The 22,740-nt window shown below is 40.4% G+C and overlaps 1 protein-coding gene across 2 annotated transcripts in view; it reads right to left on the bottom strand.

The window, feature by feature from the left end:
• grik1a (glutamate receptor, ionotropic, kainate 1a) overlaps positions 1 to 22,740 on the bottom strand; it is a 34,797-nt gene extending 12,057 nt beyond the window's left edge. For both annotated transcript variants that reach the window (XM_010737019.3, XM_027273234.1), the window contains exons 1-11: positions 22,337 to 22,740; positions 13,074 to 13,241; positions 11,973 to 12,230; positions 10,794 to 10,975; positions 8,994 to 9,047; positions 8,575 to 8,745; positions 8,135 to 8,278; positions 5,061 to 5,168; positions 1,168 to 1,281; positions 545 to 748; positions 162 to 385 (exon numbers count right to left, since the gene is read on the bottom strand). In XM_010737019.3, coding sequence (XP_010735321.1) covers positions 162 to 385; positions 545 to 748; positions 1,168 to 1,281; positions 5,061 to 5,168; positions 8,135 to 8,278; positions 8,575 to 8,745; positions 8,994 to 9,047; positions 10,794 to 10,975; positions 11,973 to 12,230; positions 13,074 to 13,241; positions 22,337 to 22,418 — 1,709 coding nt within the window. In that variant the 5' untranslated portion in view covers positions 22,419 to 22,740. The remainder of the gene's footprint in view (positions 1 to 161; positions 386 to 544; positions 749 to 1,167; positions 1,282 to 5,060; positions 5,169 to 8,134; positions 8,279 to 8,574; positions 8,746 to 8,993; positions 9,048 to 10,793; positions 10,976 to 11,972; positions 12,231 to 13,073; positions 13,242 to 22,336) is intronic.

A 22,740-nucleotide genomic window follows, 5' to 3' on the forward strand; every position in this document is an offset into this window, starting at 1 on the left:
ACAGGCACTGTCTCATGACTTTCCTGTTCTTTGTACTTTTTATTAACAAAAGAGCTTGTGGCAAAGCTGACAGTTGTGACAGGTCTGTAAGCAGTCCCATGTTCTATAGTATACCCTCAACAACCTCATGATTGATCTCAAGCATCAATCCATCCACTTACCTGGCAATCACAAAGAGCACACAGCTAACTCCTGTGCAGGCTAGCAGCACGTACATCCAGATGTCCGGAGACAGCGGATTAAGGAAGGAGAACACGCCCGGATTGGTGCCATTAGGTTTACGGTACAGGATGCTGATGCCTAAGGTCATGAAGGGCTTGGAGAAGTCGATGACTTTCTCTCTAACATAGGTGATGGTCAAGGGAGCCACGGCAAGGTCTGCAACCTTGAAAAGGTGGATAAATTTGTGTGACGAGTACAGAAAAATTCTATGTAAGTCATTAATCTAATGACATATATATAAAAATTTGTTCCATGGGATTTTTTTCTGCAGAGAGTAAAATAAATAATAACCTGTCGTGTGACTGGTACAGTATTAACTCACATGGTCGATCAGCTCCCGGACCATCCCGTTCCATTCTCCCTTGTCATTCTGGGCTCCGTATTTCCCATCAGCCACCAGTCTAACTTCATAGGTAAAACCCAAGATGTTGGAGAGCTCTTTCAAAAGGTCCAGGCAGTAACCCTCGAAACGATCATTTCCAACCAGCTCCTTGTCTGACTTTCTGTACATCACATATGGATTTTCCTGTACGGTAAAAGAAAATGTTGTATTTCACAGATTTTAAGATTCTGATTTATTTCTTTCTGTGCTATCAAAAGAAAACGCAAATGAGATTTTAATCTTGAAGATGCTTCACTGCTTCATCAGTTCTCAGAGTTGATGACCCTCAAATGAGTGCTGAAAACTCCAAATCCAGTTTGAATGAGTATGTCGGAATGTTTTACTTAAATATCACTCTCTGCTACCTTTTGTCTGTGTATGGCCTGTGTTTATAATTAGATACATGGTGATACAAATTCTACAATTCTACTACAATACTAAAAACTAAACCAGCCAGATTTTCCTCTCCTGAACACCACTCCTTCCAGATGTCTCCCTATGTGTGCTCTATGCTGCCTTCTCCCTGTTCTGTCCTCTGTTTAACCTTCCTCCTCCTTCCTCACCAGGATCGTGGTGACAATAAGAGTCCTGTTAGCCAGAGAGTCTGTCACATTGTTATTCTTGTCTCGGTTGGACTCCGTCAGGTTCATCCCTCTGTACGAGTTCCACACAGCAATCTGAAAAGACAAACAGGGCTTCAGATTTATTAAACCACATTTCCTGCTTTGATCAGAACTACAGCCGGTTCTATTTGACAGCTGCTATTGGAGTCAATACGAAGACAAAATTGAGGTGTATAGATGTTAAAGCTTTGAGTAAGGCTGTCTTTATATCATGAATGATCACTGACACTCGTTGTTGTTAAAGGAGCTGAATGATTATTCTTATTATCTCTGAGACCAAAAATACAGACTGATTTAGTCTCTAAGTCTTAACAGGAAACTAAGATGTGCTCCAATACACTGCATATTAATTATATTTTCTGATTCGTCGAACAGAAAAATAAAGGGGTCTAAAGTTAAAGGGCCTGACACTCTTGGCTCATTTTCAACCCTTTTGCTCCATTCACTGTTCTTCACTACACTCACTTTCCCTTTGCTCAGCTCCGCTCTGATGATTGTGGGCAAAGCACCGAAAAAAGTGATTTTATGTACAATGAATATGAAAATGAAGTAGTTTGTTCCAAACCAAGCTGCTGATTGTGTGCGTCACGTATACTTTACAGCCATTCTGGTTCCAACAGATGTCATTCCTGTTGTGTGCAGTGATTTATCTGACTCTCAGATATTGAACATATTTGTGCAGCCTGAACAATAGAGCTGTTTTTCATAACAAATGTGAAAACTACAATTTCTTTATGGTGAATTATTGCTGTGGACTGCCATGGACATCTGTTGGCATTAATATTTTATAGCTTCAAACTGAAATATGGTCAATCTTACTGACAGCAGAAATAAGAAAATTCCAATGCTGTCTACAAACAAACATTTTTTGTATATACACTGTTGCCTATACAGTTGGAATAATTTTGTTTTCAGACAAAAACTCTTTACAAAACTGTTTACAAAACTCTTAGAGAACTGCAACCATGAACTGTAATAAAGTAAAAATTCCAAACATGTTCAGGTTCTAGGACTTGTTGATTTGTTGTCTATGTGATGATAAACGGAATATATTTATTATTTTATTACACTTGCTTTTAGAAAATATTTTTTTCATTATTTTGCTGTTTTTTTCCCATGAATATAATTGAAAAAAGAGCGATTGAATATGATGAATTGGAAATCACACCAGCTGGGACTGTATGAATAAACAATGGCAGCGTCAGACAAGGTCAGGGGAGGATAGAGGACGACGCCGGTGTTTGTCCTCCGTAATGACGCAGTAACTGTGAATGAGAGCATCCAGTTCATGGGACCAGGCGGTATAATCCAGACAGTTATCAGATTAGAACAGACGTCTGGCAGCTGGATTTTGACCCTTTCAAATCCCTTCACTGGTTAAGTGAGGAGCAGAGGTCAAGAGGGCTCATGACAGTGACTCAATAAAGATAAGTGCATTAAATGGTCAAGCTTTGTAGTAAATAAGACACGAAGAGAGTGATGGGGACGAGCTCTGCTCTTTTTACTAATAAGTCTGTGAAGAAAAAGTCATGTATTTTGGTATTTTCAGTCAGAAACAATGGCCTGTTCATCTATTCTCCGTATGAGAGGATGAGTAGTGGTGAACGCATCAGTTCCTCTTATTAAACTGAGCTCCACAGAAGGTACTGTGTTATTTTTCACAATTCCTTTTCCAGACAAAAGACTATGTGGGATTACCTTTTGGAAAAGATAACATGCTTTTCACTCCTCATTACGTTCTATCTTACTCTGTTCACCCACTCAGGCAGGCAGAAAATGTGCTCACTTATAACCTCGCTAAAAACATTTTATCTCCTGCATAGTACTTTCAGAAGAGTCTACTCGTGTGAAAGGCCATAAATCTGTCTTATCTGTGGACATTGTAGATGAGCAACACACTGAATGGAGTTGGATTTAATTAATTGTATAGTCCTCAATCTCAAAGATTAACGAACAGAGTGAGGATAATATTTTTGGAGGGTAATTTGGCCTGTGCTGTTTCACATAATCTCAAGTTGTTTGTTGTAAGGCAGTTATTTTGGGAATATCAGCCTCTGTAAAATATATACTGCACGATTAGTCAGTTTGAAGTTTAAGTAATAAAGTAATCTGACCAAGCAGATGAAATCAATGTTAAAATATATCCTAGGGAGGCTGCACAGCATACAGTCATCATCTTTTTTTAAAATCCCTAAGTCATGGATTTACTGTGCATAGCCTTGCAAATTTATCGTGCGTTCCAGAGAAGCTTCCAACAACAAAGTCTGCCATAAAAACTGACAGGAATTCTCTCTTATGCGCTGGGAGTCAAATGTTATCTATGAATCCTAATGCTCATCTCCATCCAGAACCAAATCAGACTGGAAAAGCATTACCACAGAGCAGGAAAGCTGAGAGAGAGAGAGGAAGAAGTATTATTTTAAGAGAAAATACTTTATTCCTCAGAAGACTTTGTTTCGTCCCATCATCCCCATGTACAGTGTATTTAACACTCCAATGCCCGAGAACGAACAGGACTGCAGCGGACTGATAATTCATTTTTCATGACCATGAAGTCAAGCGTTTTATGTAACACTCTTACCATGTTCTGATATGTCCTCTGGGGAGGAAGCTTTTTGAGGCCTAAAAGTACTGAATGGAATTAAAATTACAGTATAAATCACTGCTTCTGCACCTTGACAGCTGCTGTCTGCCTACATGCGGGTCTGTCTGACAACTGAGGCAGACAGAGTGGAAACATTTTGCCGAGTTCTGACAGTAAACTATGTGTCTGAGTGGATGAATTAAATTCAACACTCATCAAATTGGTTTTCAGGGTAGCAGGCAGAGGTATAAAGTAAAGATTATTTTGGACTTAGAGTATATAGTATATTTACAGTACATTCAGAGGCTAAATTAAGAGGTGTACACAATAAGAAGAGAGCTATGGACGCACTGAAATGATTCTTTAACATCTGCACTTCCCATGTGTCAGTCAAAGGCCAACAAAGGAAATCTGTTCCTCTTGCAGCAAGTCTTGATGCCCGACTTAAGCTGTCTGACTTAAAGTGGATCCTCCTTGGCTGCAATTAAATACTACGATTTCCATAAATGTATGAAGGCAGTCTCAAAGTGAGGCACATTAGAAAGTAGCAACTGACAAATCTCTGCAAACGTGAAGGACTGGTCGGAGTAATTCATTTTTCTTTCCTATTAATCACACCCACCAGCTGTGGAGGCTGAATGGCATTACCTTAAGCGAAATTGTAGGACTTACTTCTTACTTCTAATAGAGGTAATATATAAAAAAATAATAATACATTCTCTAACACCTCTGACAAAGTTTAGACAAGTGTCAGAGCAATGCCTGGACCCAAACACAGGGAAAACTGAAATGTCAAAAACATGGCATTGCTGCACACAAAATCAGTGAAGAGAAACAAGGTTGACAAGGCAAGGAGGAAGGTGTGTGGCGTACAGAGTGAGGAAAGAGAGGTAGGGGAGGAGGGGGGACCAACAACAAAGGCTCGGACCAAACATGGCATTGGCACAAACCTTGATCCACCTTTTCGTGAGGCGACTTCCGCCCTCCACAACACCCTTTCGAAAATGTGAAGAGGGCAAAAGGGGACAGTGTGGAGAGAAATCAGTTGTTGCAGCATTATTGATATTCGTGACCAGACAAATATGAAACAAATAATAAAAGTGTGGATGGTTTATAGGAAACAAAATCTCTACAGTAGCTTGTTCCCTTTCATACACCTGCGTATACACAAGCCTTAATGGAATGAATGAGCCGATGTGGAAGCAGCATGAGAGTAGAGTAATTGGCTGTTCCAGGCCTCTGGGCTCACCCTGGCAGTGCCATCCTCTTTGAGGCTGATGATGTCCAAATCAAAGTCTCTCCTCAGGCCGTCCGTCTTATTAAGAACAATGTGTCCTGTCAGTCCATCCCATTGTGCCTACGGAGAATAGATGCAGAGGGAGAAAGAGAGGTGGGTGAGATAGTCTCAAATGCCGTCTGAGTTCAATGCGGAGCTTTATTGAAGCTCCCAGGAGGGGGAGTGAAGGGGATCCTGGCTGCCAGAAGAAGTCAATGTTGATAGACAGCTGGAAAGCCTGCTGGATCACATCAGTGAAGACTACAGGTTCTATTCATTAGATAGTAATTACTATATTTATTTTACCGTGGACAGTTAATTTACACATTGAAGATTTTAGATGTGGTAATTACTGTGTTTTGTATATTGTATATGCAGGAAACATTTTGTCTGTACTTTGTACTCTGTGTTGTCTTGTGTCTCAGACTGCAAGTCACATTTCCCATTTGGGAAATGTTTAAATTAAACTTGTTGTATGCTGCATGTTTTTTATGTTTCTGGATGATTTCTCATACACATACTGTATGTGGAGGAGTGTGCAGATTTTGAGGGGTTGTTCCTCGAACCGAAAAAATAGTAACCCTACCCCTGCTGCCTATGTGTTAGCCAGCTACATAGCTGAGATTGGTGATCGCACGATATTAGGCAACATTTTGTGATGTGACGCAAAGCGACACGCTGTTATTCACGGGGCAAATCCTTTTTGACCTATATTCAGTAGATTGTTTTTATAAATAGACACTCATTCTGAATTCACAACTCACAAAAAAAAAGCTTGGACAAGGACAACAAAAGATTGTGTAAGTTGTGTAATGCTAAAAAAAACCCATCTGTTTGGAACATTTGAGAGGTGAACAGGTTTGTAGGTAGGTAGAAATAGGTGATATTAGTAACTGGGTCTCTCAGTTGATTACAAGGATGGAGCAAGGTTCACCGCTTTGTGAAAAACTGTGTGGGCAGACATCAGTTTAAAAACATTTCTTATGCATCTATCTACAAATTCAACAAAGTTCAGACTCTGCCATGCAAAGAGAAAGACAGAAATCAACAACATCCAGAAATTTCACAGACTTCTCTGGGCACCAACTCATCTGAGATGGACTGATGGAAAGTGGAAAAGTGTACTGTGGTCTGACGAATCCACATTTCAAATAGCTTTTTTGGAAATCTAAGATGTTGTATTGTTGTATCCTCCGGGCTGAAGAGGAAAAGGACCATCCAGATTGTTACCAGCTCAAAGTTCAAAAGCCAGCATATGTTGGGTGTTAGCGCCCACGGCATGATGGCTATTTTGCACATTTTTGAAAGCAGCACACAGGTTTTGGAACAACATATGCTGCCATTCAAACAGCATCTTTTTCAGAGACATCCCTGCTTGTTGTAGAAAGAATGCCAAGGCACACAATGTGTTTCAACAGTTTGGCTACGTAGTAAAAGAGTGTGGGTACTTGACTAGACTGGCCTCCAGAAGGTCTCTCAAATAAAGTTGTACATCAACAAAAGAATGGGAAAGAAAGTTGCTTCCAAAACTTTCAGCAATCAGCACTGTTGGTTCCCAAATGATGTAACAAAGCGGTAAACTTGCCCCTGTCCTAACTTTCTTTGAATGTTTTGCAGACATCAACATAAGTGCATATTCACAAAAAACAATAAAGCTTTCCAGTGTGAACATGAAATATAGTATATATTGTACTGTACATGGGTCAAAGGGATTTTGCAAATCACTGAGTTCTGTTTTTTTTTCACGCTTTACACAGTGTCCCAACTTTTTTTGGAATCAGGGTTGTGAAACAAGAGTGGTGCCATGTTACACCAAGTCACCACCACCTTATCCTAATTCATGTGGAGTATAGAGTGAATTAATGTAAGCCAGATTTCCCCCTTGGAACAAGAAAAGTTTCAAACATGAACAAGCGGAATTAAAAATGTTAAAACTGACCCTATTATACAGCCAAACGCAGCACATTTCAAATTCTCATGTGGAAATCGAAAAAAAAAATAATGTCACTATCTCTGTCTCAATTTCAGAGTTGGAAAGAAGTTTCCTCATGGCAGGAAATTCATTACATGGTTGGAAAGAAGTTTCCTCATGGCAGGAAATTCATTACATGATGTTCTGAACATGACCAAGGGATATCAATCAGAGCAGCAAACACACAAATAGAATCTGAATCTTTAAAATCCAGGTTATTTCTCCAATTTCTGTCACGAAATGATGCGCGTTAAATAATGTATCCACACATGCAATATGCAGTTAATTTTGTCCACCTAAACAAACTGAATACTGTGCACTATAATAGCTTGAGGAGAGACACGGCGAGAGAACGCGCAGGTTATGGTGCTCAGGATTTAATTTCAACCATTGAAATGAAAGCCGTGTCCTCGTTTTCTGCTCTCTCTTGTCTGAAATGGTTTCAAATTGAGTGCTGTATGAAACATATTACTGGTTATTGCGATCAAAAAGGTTCTTATCCGGTGATGAATAGCACAGGAGGACAGATGCTTCAAAGGATGGGCAACAAAACGAAAGCTGAAGAGGAGAGAGACACTGAGATGCAAAGAAAAAAAAAAGAAAAAGGGAGAGAAGGAGGAAGGGAAGGGGTGGAGGGGGGGTTTGTTGGTTTGCGGGTGTATGAAGAGAAAAATATGAGTGAGGGGATTGAATGATAATGTTCCCTCTTCATGGCAGGCAACAGTCCTCTGCTGGATTTAAGACTTAAGAGATCAAAACATTTGTGAATCAAAGACCTCATTTCTGTCTGTAGACATCCAAGGCTGACAGCTGGGCCAGACCACATGCTTTCAACTTATAAGTGCATAAATACCGGATATTTTCATGTTGTGTACTTTGAGAAGCAAAACATTGGCTGTCAGAGGAAACCGATAAAGCCACGTATCACATGAAATGACCTGACATCCAGTTTTGGTGAGTTTGTGCTTGTGGAGTGCTTTGAAAGCACACTCAAACAAAATGCATGGTAGTCAAGCTAAAGGAAGACATGAGTCACGCTGGTGATCTGCGATTGGTGCTTTTATCTGACACTGACCTCTCTGAAGAGGTTCATGAAGCGCGGCCCAAAGCGCCAGGGTTTGTGGCGGTGACACTGCAGGGAGCTGACGGTCATCTGAGTGGCCCGCTGGGACGCGATGGCGACCATGAACACTGCGTCGTACATCAAGGCTGCGTCCGTCTGCAGAGGAGGCAGTGGAAGGAAGATGTTGGGATTCTTTTTCACAGTACGTGCGTGTGTGTGTGTGTGTGTGTCTAAATAGCTAAATCACTGTGAGAAAGCATGCCTTGAAGATGAAAATGGATTCCAGCTTTAGCATTTGAAATACAGCTCCCAGAAAGATTTACAGGTTAGCAGATGTTTGCAGTTTACAATCAACATGCATGCAGCATAGAAATGAGCATCAGTGGCTTTCAGCAGAGCACCTGCTTGGATTGCTTCTGCTCTGAAATGCAGAATAACAGTACGAGGCTTACAGTCATGATTCCGTCCATCAGGCCACTCTCTTGCTTTGGACCCTGCAGTCTTTCCATGGCCCACCTGTCCATCGTGGAGGCTACCCCGGGGTCATCAACATTCAGCAGTCTGAAGCCTGTCATGTTGACCCCGCTGTAGCGGTACGGCTCCAAATCCAAAGCAAACAAATCCTGCAAGTGGAGAGAAGGAGATGGAGATGAGGCACAGGAGGGAAAGAGTGTGTGTGCTGTGTTTATGCGTGTGTGTAAGAGAAAGAGCAGGATAGTGATTCAAGCTCTAGATCAGCGTGTCACTTTCTCAGCCTTTGATGAACCACAGTAACATTTTTGAAACCTCCACAGTGAATTTACAAAAACCAGTTCAAGGCCAAGATTGTAGTGGTTTCACTTTGACTTTATTTTCCGTTTTTCTAACTCACCAAAGTCGTGAAGAAGAAGTGGTAGTACTCAGTCATCATTCCCATTGATGAAAGCTGCAAAATGAAAAGAGGAAATAAAATAAAGAGAGAGCAGCAGCTAAAGTGTCATCTTCAGTAACAAGGTCGTTTGGTTAATTTCTCATTTGCATGGTGCATCAATTATGCACAAATTTATAGGTGTAGGTTTAATTTATTTCATGACGTTCAAATAAAGGGTGCCACTATAAATAGTATTCGTGAATTTCACTACAGTTTAGTTTTATATGAGACTGTGTGGCTTAATGCAAAGGTTAATTAAAATGAGGTTTTTGGTCATGTTGGACTTGATGTACAAAAGACATGTCATAAATAAATCTGTCCACGTGTCTGTTAATTTCACAAATCATGAGATGAAATACTTCATCATTTAAGTTCAATTAGTTTTTTTTTTCCTAAAAAGAAATAAATTGATGTGCTGGTAAAAAAGTTCTGAACCATTTAAGATAATGACAATCATCCTGCCGAGGCAACTCACAACTTTTCTCTATCATATCCTCTAATGTGATTCAAATCATTAGTGAACGAGGGAATAGGTTTTATATGATTTGCTACAACATAAACAGACACTGTGTTGGAAAGAATCATTAAACGTGTTGCCCCCAAAGGATACATAAATGTGTTACAAAATCTGCAGAGGGCCACTGATCAGGGGCCTCATGTACGAATACTTACGAGGATTTCCACGTGAAACTTGGCGTACGCCAAAACCCAGAAACTGTCGCACTCATGCTCATAGCTCACAGAAACATTCAGATGTATCAAAATGTGCGTACGCATGGATCCAAGCACATTTCTTTTGTACATCCCAATCATGTGGAATTGAGCGCACATGCAACTCCTCCCTGTCCACGCCCCCATTTACATATGCAAATCTATTTAAATAGGCCCTGAACCTGAGATTCACCTCTTTGTCCGATCAGATAACATGATGAACAAAGGAAAGAAAAGGAATTTTACAGAGTCTAGCTAAAGATTCTAGTGAATGAAGTGGAGATTCTGTTTGGTACCCTGTCAACAGGAATAAATATGACCAAAAAAAAGATGTGAGTGGGAGTATGTGTGTGAGGCTGTAAATGCCGTGGGATCCGAGCAGCGCACACACAGGTGTGGACAGGTGTGGCGCCGCGGCTGACATTTTACTGACAAGAATACTGAACACAGGGAGACAATCAGGGGCTTGTTAGAAAGCTCTGCAGCTCTAATTTCACCAGCAGAAAATAAAGAAAACCAAAAAATATGATATTTGAATGCCACATGCCCAAATGTGCATTGGCACACTGGCACGGTGCACGATGGGTGGCTTCTGGGTAAGTAAAGAATGTATTTGTTTAATTGTCCCGTATGTAAAGCAGCGTTACATAAAATAAAATAAAAAATAACGTGAGTGTGGACGTTCGCCACTTTTTTGTGCGTACGCAAGCTTTGTACATGAGGCCCCAGATTATTACGGTTCGATCCCCGGCTCCTCCAGTCTGCATGTTGAAGTGTCCTTGGGCAAGATACTGAACCAGTTTCTCCTGAAGGCTGCGCCATTCGATGTGTCAATGCGTATGAATGGTTAACTCCTAAAACTGATTTTGACTGAGCAGTTGGCACCTTGCATGGCAGCCAATGCCATCAGTGCATGAATGTGTGTGAATGGGTGAATGAGATATGTACTGTAAAAGTGCTTTGAGTGGTCAGAAGACTAGAAAGGAGATATATCAGTACTGTCCATTCACCATTTAACAAACAAATGAAAAGATCAATCCCAGCACTCACCTGCTTTAGCAGCTCTGCAGCCATGCGATAGGAGCAGTCAAAGAGAATAAAAAACTCCTTGTCTTTCTTCAGTTCCTTTAGCAGTGGGCGGGCATCTTGATTACCCGGTGTCAGCTGGCGGATCTTGATCTTCAGGTTGAACTTTGCCGGAGCTTTGATCAACTCCTGCATCCGCATCAGACCTAAAGAAAAATGACCAAATTAGATGTTATCCCCTCTAAAATATTTGTTATTCCCGTCTCTGCTGCAGGAAGGTCATGTGTCAGCTACAGAACATTATCTAAAGTTCAAGGTCCCTTCAGCTGGGGGACTTGATTCCTTTCCTTTAACTGAAGGATGTGATCACTATTCACTGCATCACCCTGCTGCCCACCGTCTTGCTCAACTTCTTACATCTTTTTCCACTTTGTTTTTCACACGTCAAAGGTGCATCACCCCGTTTCCCTGTATCCTGATTACGTGTGCGCACGACAGTGTGTAATTGCACAGGTGTGTGTCTGCGTGACATTTCGGGAAAATACATTTCTGATCGAATAAAAAAAGTTTAAAGAAATCTATAAGCTATGACATTTCAACAGCTGCATTTCATATTTTCTCGGTCGTGGACAGGAACTCTTTATGGAACCCTGCTGAATTTATGGTCATTAGTGTCGTTCTTTGGCTCAAAGTCAGAAATACTGGAAGCTGTTTGATAAGAGGCGCTCATGCTCATAGCTCACAGATTGGGTTCAGCGGTCAGCATGAGGAATGTGACTGTGGTAAACAGGCCAATTGCATTTTGTGAGTAATTAGAACCACGATATATGAATATATTGTCAGGCCTGGAAAAGTTAAGGCAGCACTTTTGACCTCTTCTCCCTTTTCAATTTTTCACTTCAAATGTCATGCAATGTTATGGCTGATATCCAATAATGCAGTGGGAAATAAAATCATAAGCAAAGTGCAGTCATTGGCATTGTAGATTCAGATAAATTTCTACATTATTCTACAAATCATATCTACATTAGAGTTGTTTCTCTTCCTTAAAATCTGCCATAACTCCGTTTGATTCTACTTTGCTTCTGCAAATTTGCTTTTATTTCCACATGAACAGCTGACTAAATCCAACTGGTTTACCTCTATGTCCCTAAATGCATCAGTTTTGTAAGTTACAATGGCAGTATGACTGATGGGCCCTACCCGTGCTGTCTTCATACACCACTGTTAGTTTCCTCCATTTGAAGAAAGTGACTACATCCAGGATGGCCCTGGCGATGGCGGTGTACTCAGGATACAAGTTGATGAAAAAGGTGTCTTTGTTGTCCACCGATGGGTGTTTCCAGCGTGTCTGTATGTGAGGGACCTCCAGGGCGTTGCAGATGGACTGAACAGCGCTGACAGAGGAGCTGTGAGAAGGGCCGAACACAGCGACCACCCCGAGAGCCAGCTGATCGCACACTAGTGGTGACGAACAACACAAAGTTGTTGTTTATAGGTTTGTGAGAGTTATACAACCACATTTCATTGCAAACAATCTATGGAAACAAGTATTCTGAGTGATGTAGTAAAATTTTGACACACTTAAAGGTGCAGTGTGTAGGATTAGTGGCATCTAGTGGTGAAGTTGCAGATTGCAAACAACTTAAGCCCACTCGCCTCACCCTCCTGTTCCAAGCATGAAGGAGGAACTATCCTATCTGAAGCCAGTGTTTGATTTGTCTGCTTTGGGTTTTCTCCTTCAGTGGTAATAAAAAATATAATGATTCTTATTTTCTGGCTAATATACACTGATGTATTCCATTTCTGTCAAGGGATACCTTTAAATGTTACACACTGGACATTTAATCTTCACTTGAGTTTACTTGAGATCACTGTTAACGAGATCAGCCTAACGTTATCGTTATCATGTGAACAGCATCCACTCTCAATAGTAAAAAACATATACATAAAAATACACATTTCCACTGGTGAGGGTTTAGTACATCGAAATTATCGTTTGTATCTTTGCGTAACTTATCATAATACACACCATGCTTGGAGAACTTAAAATGTGTGTTTCCTTACATTTTAGAGATGCTATTTATCTCTTTTAGACTTTGTAGGCTATGCAAACCTACTTATTAAGAGCATGATCTAAATCACATTCATAAAATTCAAAATACTTTAAAAAAAACCTCAAAACAAAGTATCTCTTTAAACCTTTGAGTTCTCATTGCCCTTTTATTTTGGAGGACACAAGCAGGACTCAAGTAAATATGCTGTCAGCATTTAGCATAGTTACATCTCGCAATAATTTCCTACCTCTTCTCGAAGCCTCAAAGCCATCAAACAGGTTGATCCTCTGAATGTCGTAGGTGAGAGTTGTGTTGGGTATCAGGGACTTGTTGCGGTTTATGTTATTCACAGCAAACTTGAATGCCAGCTCGTCCATACTCACTAGCTCACTTTCCCGGGTCTCAAAAATACCACCTGCACATGGAGGACAAAGACACATACGCTGTCACTGTTACTGTCACACAAATCCTGAAACTGCAGCAGTCTCTGTGATACAGTCACAGATCTTCATTTGCTGGATCCTGTGCTAATGATAATTTGAAATGAAAGCCTTTTAAAACCCACCACACAAAGCAAAAATAACCAGTCTGACTGTTACACCTGTTAGTAATGATATGCCATTTACTGCATGCTTCCATCACTCATGAGTGGACTCATTTGGGCGGCTGCACACTTAACATAAAAAGGACATAAAAGTGTGATATTTGATAAAGATAAATAGGAACAAAGAGAAGTTTAAATAATAATAAAAGATAAAAGATAAGATACCATAAATGAAGAAAATTTTGAAAAAATATGCAACTGAATGAATAATGTTTGAAACAATAATTTGTGGAATTTGGTAATCCTCCTACTATTGGATTTCGGATTCAAATTAACAAGGGCAAGTGTACAAACAACAACTGAGCAAACAACTAACACAAGAAATAACTTGCACTGATGAATTTGCTTTAATTTGATGAACTGTTCAAAATGAAATTAACTGAATTCGTGTTGTGGTTACTTCTTTTGCCATTAAAGAGAGCAGTCATCAGCCATCAGATGTCAACCATTAATAAAAACATATTTTGTTTTGCCAGGCTGTAAAACATCCCATGTCCTTTCTATAAAATTCTTATATATAGTGGTAATCAGTTCTTCTTAATTTTTCCATTCTATCAGTTACAGTAATCGTCACCTAAAGGGCATGTTTTTACACAAAAGTTATCCAAGAAAGTGTTATTAACTATTAGTGTCACAGCAGACCATCTCCCGATTGGCTGTCAGGCTAGGGGGCGTGTGCTTACCTAGACATAAAGTCAGTGTTAGATTGAAGGCAGGGGCAAGATTGATTAAGTTAAATGAACAAATTAAGAAATGAACTGTGAAAGAAGCACTGACGGTAAACCATGTCAGACCAGGCAGTGTGAGCTGACCAAGTGACGAATGATGGATTTTAGCTGTGGCCCCCTTTTACTTTGATGACAGTTTTGTACACTCTTAGCATTCTCTCAATCAGCTTGAGGTTGTCAGCTAGAATAATTTTCCAACAGTCTTGAAGAAGTTCCCATATATTCTGAGCATTTGTTGGCTGGTTTTCCTTCACTATGCGGTCCATCTCATCCCAAACAATTTCAACTGGGTTCAAGTCAGGTGATTGTGGAGGCCAGGTCATCTGATGCAACACTCTCCTTCTGGGTCAAGTAGCCCTTACAGAGCCTGGAGAGGTGTGTTTTGGGTCATTGTACTGTTGAATCTCAAGCCAGATTGGATTTCCAACAGTGTCGCCAGAAAAGCACCCCTACACCTCTTCCATCCATCAAGGTGGGAATGGTTCACCTTTTCCACATCTTACAGAGATGCAGCTGGTATCAAAAATTGTCAAGACCAAGAAGTTATCTTCTTGTTGTTGGTCTCCCTCAGCAGGGGTGAAGGCGATTTCACACAGTCAGAACAGTTGAAGCCTCTGTGAAACATTTATGTGGACTCCAATCTGAGGTCCTATTAACTGGTGATTTCTGAGGCTGGTAACTGTAATGAACTTCTCCTCTGCAGCAAAGGTAACTCTATGCGGTCCTCATGAGAGCCAGTTTCATCATAGAGTTTGATGGTTGTTGTGACTGCACTTGAAGACACATTCAAAGTTCTTGACATTTTCTAGACTGTCTTAAAGTAATCATGGACTGTTATTTCTCTTTGCTTTTTAGATTTCTGAGCGGTTCTTTCCATAATAGGAATTACTGTTGAATAGAGCTTTACTGCATGCCAACACTACCTCTGAACAACACGACTGTTCGTCTCCAACACATTAAGACGGCAATAAATGAATGAACGTTTGGTGAGGGACAGCTGTTATTGAAACCATTCCAGGTGTCGACCTCATGAAGCTGACTGAGAGAATGTCAAGAGCGTGCAAAGTTTCATCAAAGCAAAATGTGACTACTTTGAAGAATCTAAAATACAATTCTGTTGCTTTGGTACATGTTGTTGGCTTACTATATGAATCCGTTTAGTATTCTACAATGTAGAAAAAATGTAAATAAATAAAAACGTATTTATTATTTTCAATTGTAAATGGCACTGTATTAGAAAGTGAAAGTAGACAATGGTGCTCGGTGGTCTGTGTCCCAGCGTTCATATACAATGTAAAAAAAACAGCACTACATTCCAAATCTTCTCTTGATTCAGATAGTTATTTTTATGCAAATGAATGTACCAGTCATAAACAAAGCTATAAATGTGTTATGTCCACAATTAAAGATAATATTTCTAATTTCAATGCCCCCATCTTCAATACGAGCAGAGAATTAATTGGGAATTCCCACAGAAGCATGCAAACAAAGATGAATATTAAGGGCTCAAAGATGACCAATCAGTTGTTTCCTCTGAGGCATAAAGCATTCTTCTAAACACTTTGTTTCTCAACGTGGGGAGAAAGTCACACAGATTTAAAGGTAGTCGCTCTCCTACTTTTACAGTACAGAGACCCAAGGCTGCACACGACTCACTGCATGGACCAGCTGTCGGCAGGCTTTGATGAAACAATGCTGTTCAGACTTCTGAAATTGCCCCGAATCTCCTCATCAACATCCTGTCATCCGGGTGCAGAAGACATGGAGTATGAAGTCTGGACTCGGAGGCAAGATGAAATGGAAGCAGCGTAATTGCTCCCGTAGTTTGAAAGGGCAGAAAATAAAAAGCTTTAAGAGCTTCTCATGGATGCTGAAAACAGGCTTTTGAAAGACGAGTCATGTCACATTAGTCGAGACAAAGGAATAAAAAAAACAAATCTTTGGACAAGTAATTGTCAGTCTTGCAGTTACATTTTTCAGGGTATTTTCTTCAGCATGAAAAAGACAGGTTCATCTCCCCTGCTGATCGGTCACATTTTTCAGATGTCTGACTGAAACTAATTCTAAGCAATTTGACCTGTTTGTTGAACTGTTTCTTCAGTTCTTCAGTTCTATTCAAATGTTTCTTCTTTCTTCTGCTGAACAGGTGAGTTGTATATAAATTCACCCTCAGTACAGTTGTCATGAACAGGGAAATTAGCTACAGGGACCAAAACTGTTTTTTGTACCAGGCTGTAAACATGTTTATTTCTGCTGTGAAGTTGGACATTTGAACATGGGGACTTATGGAGGTTGAAATGTTCTGCAGCCAGCCTCTAGTGGTCACTCCAGGAACTGCAGTTTTGGGCACTTCCGTATTTGCTCCATTTCCCAGGTTGCTGTTTGAGAAGATTTATGTCTGTCTTTAAAATGAAGCTCGAGTCAGCAGCTGGTTAGCTTAGCCTCGACCAGCTCCCATGAAGCTCACCAATTAACACATTATAAAAAATGTGAATTTAAAAATGAGTTGTTGTGGTTTTGGGGGATGGTTTTGCACACTCTAACTGTTCTTGCCTTGGCAACAACACAGAGACAACAAGGCTCCAGCCAGCTGGTTCCCCCTACTCCCAGTCTTTATGCTAAGCTAAGCTAAGCTTGCTGGATCTAGCTTCATACTGTAGTTCAGACAGGAGACGGGTATTAATCTTTTCATCTAACTCTCAGCAAGAAAGCAATTACCGGTAAGCAGATTTCCCCACAAACACAAGCAATCACACAAGAGCATTGAATAAATGATCAAAATAACATTTAAATCAGGAACTATCTGACCAAAGAAGAAACTAATATTACAAATTTTGTGTTATAATGTGAGCTTTTGTTTTGCAATTCTCCAACACAGCATGAGGCTCAATACCCAGCCCAACTGAGAAGTGCAACACAGAACAAACTGTTTACAAATCCAGTGCAAAGACTGCAAATATATTAACTGGAAGTACACTCGTCTTTTTGAACCTGGTCCATGGAGTGACACTGCCTGGTACTTTAGAGTTTGTATTAGTGTATCACATCCTCTGAAGGCCGGTTTCTCCTTTCCACAAACAGCTAGTGATGACGCTCCAAGGGAGTTGAGGCATTCCAAATGATTGAGCCGTCAACAGGTGGATGGCTCAGCCCAAATGATTAATTGTTGATCACATAAAACGAGACATCGCCAGAAGCTTGTATATATTTGGAAACAACTGCTGGTCAAGTATTGTACATGTGCAAGCCTGAGGAGCTCCATGTGCTGCGTCAAGATCCGTTACAGTGCACAAATTGAAAATTACAAATGACTAACCTGATTTAATATCTGGCTGTGCAGTCATGATCAATGGCTGACATGTCACTCCCGGAATACATGAAATGACTTATCTTTGATCGTATTTCTACGCATGCTTAAGGAATATTAATCTGTTTATAAACACCATAGATTCTCATGCAATCACTCAGCATGCACACTTAGATATACTACCCACATTTTTATTGCATGAAAGAAACACAGAGACAGGCACTCAGGCCATGTCCTAAAAAAAACAATAAATTCCCGTGAATGCAACAACAGCCAATTAGTAATTATAATCAAGAGGCCATTAGGCCATTTATATAAAAATGTCATTTTTTTTCTACAATTACTGTGATTACCAGGTACGTGGCTGTAATTGTGCCATAGAAATGTGGACATGTGGTACGGTCCAACACACTGCCTGCTGCAGTTTGAAGAAAACATAAAACAAAAAGCTGAAGAACAAATCTGAGCTTCATGCCAACCTGTCACACAGAGCTGATCAATCTCTTCCACAACCCACCAAGATAAATATGTTTGTTTGTGTCTGTGTCTGTGTGTGAGCGAGCCCCATCCAACCGTCACTTCACTATTTAATTAGAAACATAACACGCAAACATAATTATGTTTTACATTAGTCATCCGTCGTACCTTTGTGAACTCTCCTGTGGGTTGTGACTGTTGCAGTCACAAAAAAATGGACTTGTTTTAAAAACAAGGTGTTTTTCCCCTTACAAATGAATTAATGTACCTCGGAGCACTAAAAGCATTCATTCAGCTCCCAAATAATGAGGAATAATTTGCCTCGGGAGCACACATCCATCTAGCCCTACAAGACGGCATAAATGAGCGTTAAAAGTTTCAGACATCCCACGGGACTCCATAAAGGCCTTTTAAACATGCAACTCGGGTTTTTTCAGGTAGATTTCATCTGCATAAAACATAAGCACACTTTACCCGCAACCGAGGGTGTGTGAAATACAGAGCAGCTCATTATGGCTAAATTGAGGACAGGTGTAAACATCAAACCTTCCATTTGCCTCAGTGGTAATTAATGTCTGTGTAAGACTTTTTTAACAACAGAGTATTTCTCCTTTTTTCGAACAAAGGATTCTTGACGTGCAGAACATCACTAAGGAGGTGTTGATGTATAATGTGTGATATTGTTCCACATTGCTCTTTCATCATTAGAGTGATTAAAAATGAAATGAATATGTGCCATTATTAGCAGGCAGAGTTTTAATTCAAATGAATGCATAAGCAGGTTGCCCTGATTTACAAGCCGTCAGCAGGACGGGAAGTTCTGGTCGGGGAAAAAAATGTGAAATAATTCCTTTCTTCTCTGTAATGGACCCTGTTTGACCTCCAGATGGTGATCACGAAAGAGCTCGCTGTAGATGAGTCATCTTTTATTTAGCGCTACATTTCATTGAAGGACAGTTACACATCAAACTGCCACTCACCCGAGATTTAAGAAATGTGGATGTGTCTCGTCTCTCTAAAAATTTCACCGAGCTGGACAGGTGAGAGAGTTCTCCTTTTTGCTGACAGAGACAGAAACTACTGCCATCTGCGTGTCTCTGAAAACAGCGATTGCTAAAGGCGGGAGGGAATGCATCTGAGAGGATAACAATAAAACGCAAGGGCGGGGGGCGGGGGGGGGGTCTCAGGTGTCAAACTGAATGACAGACATTTCACTGCACTCTGGTTTGAGAAAACACAGGGGAAACATTTTGTTCCCGACAACAAATCAAGGCAGCCGTACAACAAATGGGCTAACAAGCCAAAAATGCAATCAGGGATGTCAGAGGAGAAAACTGAGACAGAAATAACTGAAACTGACTGCAAGGGCAATGAAAGGAGCACTTAAAGAAGTGAGTGTACAAGAAGAATCATTTTGGACAAAATACAGAACGTGAGATGCTACATGGAAGCAAAAACTAGAAGATAACTGGCAACATTTGTAGAATTTTGGCAGAATCGTACCAGCTCTCAATTTCACCACTAAAATTACATGAAATGTTGAGGTCTAGCTTTCATGTCCTTCCTTTCACGTCGAGTCTGTCAGGTTCCAAAATGATGGTTTTTATGTGCTTACAAGTGGAACAGACACATGCCACTAAATCAGGCACAGAAAAGGATGAATAGAAGTGACTGCGTTTCAGTCTCCACCCTGAAATCAATCGCTAGAAGAGCCTAATGAGACTACGGGATCGATACTTATAAATGAATACCAATGCATACCAGGCGATTCCAGGACAAACTACAGCTCCCACTCCCATCTCACAACCAAAACTCCTGGATCCCGGCCAGCGTGATAAACGATCTCGCTACTGAGGGAGCCAATTCCACAGTATATCTGTGTATATATCTTCAACAGAAGTGAGGCCAACTTTCCAAAACTCTGGCAATTTAGCTGGAGAGAGATTCATCGGTTTTCCTAATGGCCATTTGTTGGAAAGAAAGGAACTAATGAATAAAATTAGCAGGTAGCCTCTTTATAAATGTAGGTTACAGCTCCAAGTTAACTTAAGTACAACTACATTTGACAGAAAGTGACACCTGGAGGCAAACTTTGTATGTAAATTGTGTGAATTTCAAGACTTGTGTTATTTCAAGGGGGTCTGAGCTGAACCATCAAACCTGAACTTATTGGCCTTGAATGGTCCTGAATATTGATGTGTGACCCAGAGCTAAACTCCACATCAGCGAATGTGGACTTTGCCAGATAAAACGAACAAATGCTGTCCATGCTAAAAAGATCTGACATGTAGGTGAGAGTACATCGAGAAATATGGCCTATAATAGATTCTATTCTGTACCAGTGTGAGTGAGTGTGTGTGAAGAAGCTGATAAGTGAAGAAGAAGTCGGATTAAAACATTTCATTCATACATATCCTGTTGACATAGTTTGCTGATCCAGCACTGCTCCAGTTCTGCATTTATGCAAAAGAACAAATATCAGCTATTTTGACCAGCAGCATTTTTAGTAATATCAATTTCAATCAGTATCAAAATGGCAGTATGGGTTGGCTTACTTAATGAAACAGTGAGAATAATAGCACTTAATTAATAAGCAGATACAAAGTTAAGTCTTTGGGGTTGGTATGTGTGTGTCCTCGGTAAATCAATGTAACATTCTGTGTCCCTTTTTTTTGGTCAAATATGTGTTTCATCTATTTTTTCTTCACTTTAATGTTTGACTTTCACTGTGTGTGTGTGTGTGTGTGTGTGTGTGTGTGTGTGCAGAGTTTGACATTTATCTGCTTAAGAAGAAGCTTATGCTCTGCGTGAATTCTTCTTTTTAGTTTAGCATGTGTATGAAGCAGCAGGATTTGGGGACATCATGATCCAACGTACGGCTTACACAAGTATGATGTGAAAACTGAGACATTTTTTTCATTGAAGTACATTGTTAAAGTTAAAGTTTTGAAATGAACAATGTTTGTATATTTATAGATTCTGGATTTTTCAGTGAAGGAAAAAGAATTAACGTGTGGAATAAAACACATCAGACGCAGATCAGTAAAGCAGTGTTTTCATATATCGTCAAACATATGAAAACACTTTTACATATACCACACTCACAGACTGTTTGGCCCACCTCCGAGCTAAAAAGCTTTGCTATTCTGTCAAAAGGCACACTAACCCACCCTTTACCTAAATGTAGGCTCACAATATGAAACCCCAAATTCTTTACACTTACACGTGGTGTTTGCTTCTGCACTTTTGCTATCAGATAAATCGTTTTATATTGTCAAACATTATAGACCTAAAAATGCAAATGTATGCATGTTTTCCAGTCCAGCACCAGTAGTGTATGTGAACCTCCAGCTCTCCAAGTTAAGAACAGGTGGCAGCGAGACCAATTCTCAATTTATTTAGTCAATTAAATCCACATATTACAGTTCGACTCAGGTCTGATTCCAAGCCTGAAAGTGAGCCGCTTGGATAATGAACACAGCCCACAGCACTCAGCAGCTACCTCCTGTCTAATCAAGTCTAGGTGAAGTTCTCTCACTCCTCTTAACTCCACTCCACTCCAATCCACATCCTATGACAGCAGGACCGAGGATGATTACATCTCTCTCCATGTTACATCCATCTCAGTGATGGATAGCTTTCAAAGTCTGTGAAGGACAACTGCTTGGAGACATATGTTGAATGAAAATGCCCCAGAGAGGAGGCTCTGGTGTGGAGAACCTCTGGAGTACACAAGGAGGAATCAATAATCTATTACTTTCAGCTGTTTGTGTGTGGCTGCAATGTAACTCGGAGTCCAATTGAAATCCAAATGATTCAAAAGATTATTTCACAGGTGTTGCATGAAGACTGATCTCATGCTCAGAGTTCATTATTGGCATTTATTTTTTTGTAGAAACTGGTGATGGATTAATTAAGGAGAGTGTTTATTGTCAGTTCAGTGGGAACATTCCATTCTGGATCTGGATTTAAAATTCATTTTTGAATATTTGTAGCTCCTTTGCTTTCTGCGTTTGCTTTGTGGACTCAATTAGAGTACATAGGAGGCAACATCTATCTCTAAACAAAATTGAATCAGCAGGCGAGGAGAGTTGTCAAAGTGAATTTTGTCCTTTGATGCAGATCATCTCTCCCTCTGTTCTGAAACAGCCTCGCTAACCTGGATAACGTTTAGAACAAGTAATCCCATACGCACTCGATTACAAAGACGCAAAACACTGAAGTGATGAGGGGAAAAAAATGAAACTATAAAAACTCACACAGCCTGGATTTACCACACTTGGAACAGGATGCAGTGATTTTACACACACAGGTGCTCTCCTGACACAAACTCACACCGTGCTGGTTCTCAGACACGCCGGCAAACACCGTGCGTAAACAGCTGTTGCGCTTACCGATCCTGAGGACTTGTGTCGAGCTCAGACAGAGCTGCGCCGCCAGGAGAAGCCAGAACAAAAGTCTCTTTCTTTCCTCCATAGTGTTCCAGGCGTGCTCACCGCGGATAGCGACACCATGACAAATGGAAACAGCCTCTATCCGAGCGCTGAAACACCTGACGTGCCATGCCGGCGCGCAACCCAAGTTTTATTCCCAGTGCGATCCTCTCCACTGTGCATCACTCCGTCACACCGAATAAATTAATATTAATAATAATAATTAAAAAAACAGCATTCACATGGAGCCAACTTCCCTCAACAAAATCAAGTCACATCTTCAAACAAAGACTGATCAGCGGTCAGCAGACGCGTCCACTTCACTCACTAGTCAGTGCGCCTCCAAGGTGGCAGGAGCTGGATGG

This window comes from Larimichthys crocea, chromosome XXII (assembly GCF_000972845.2).
Source record: "Larimichthys crocea isolate SSNF chromosome XXII, L_crocea_2.0, whole genome shotgun sequence".
In the NCBI taxonomy this organism is placed as follows: Eukaryota; Metazoa; Chordata; class Actinopteri; family Sciaenidae; genus Larimichthys; species Larimichthys crocea.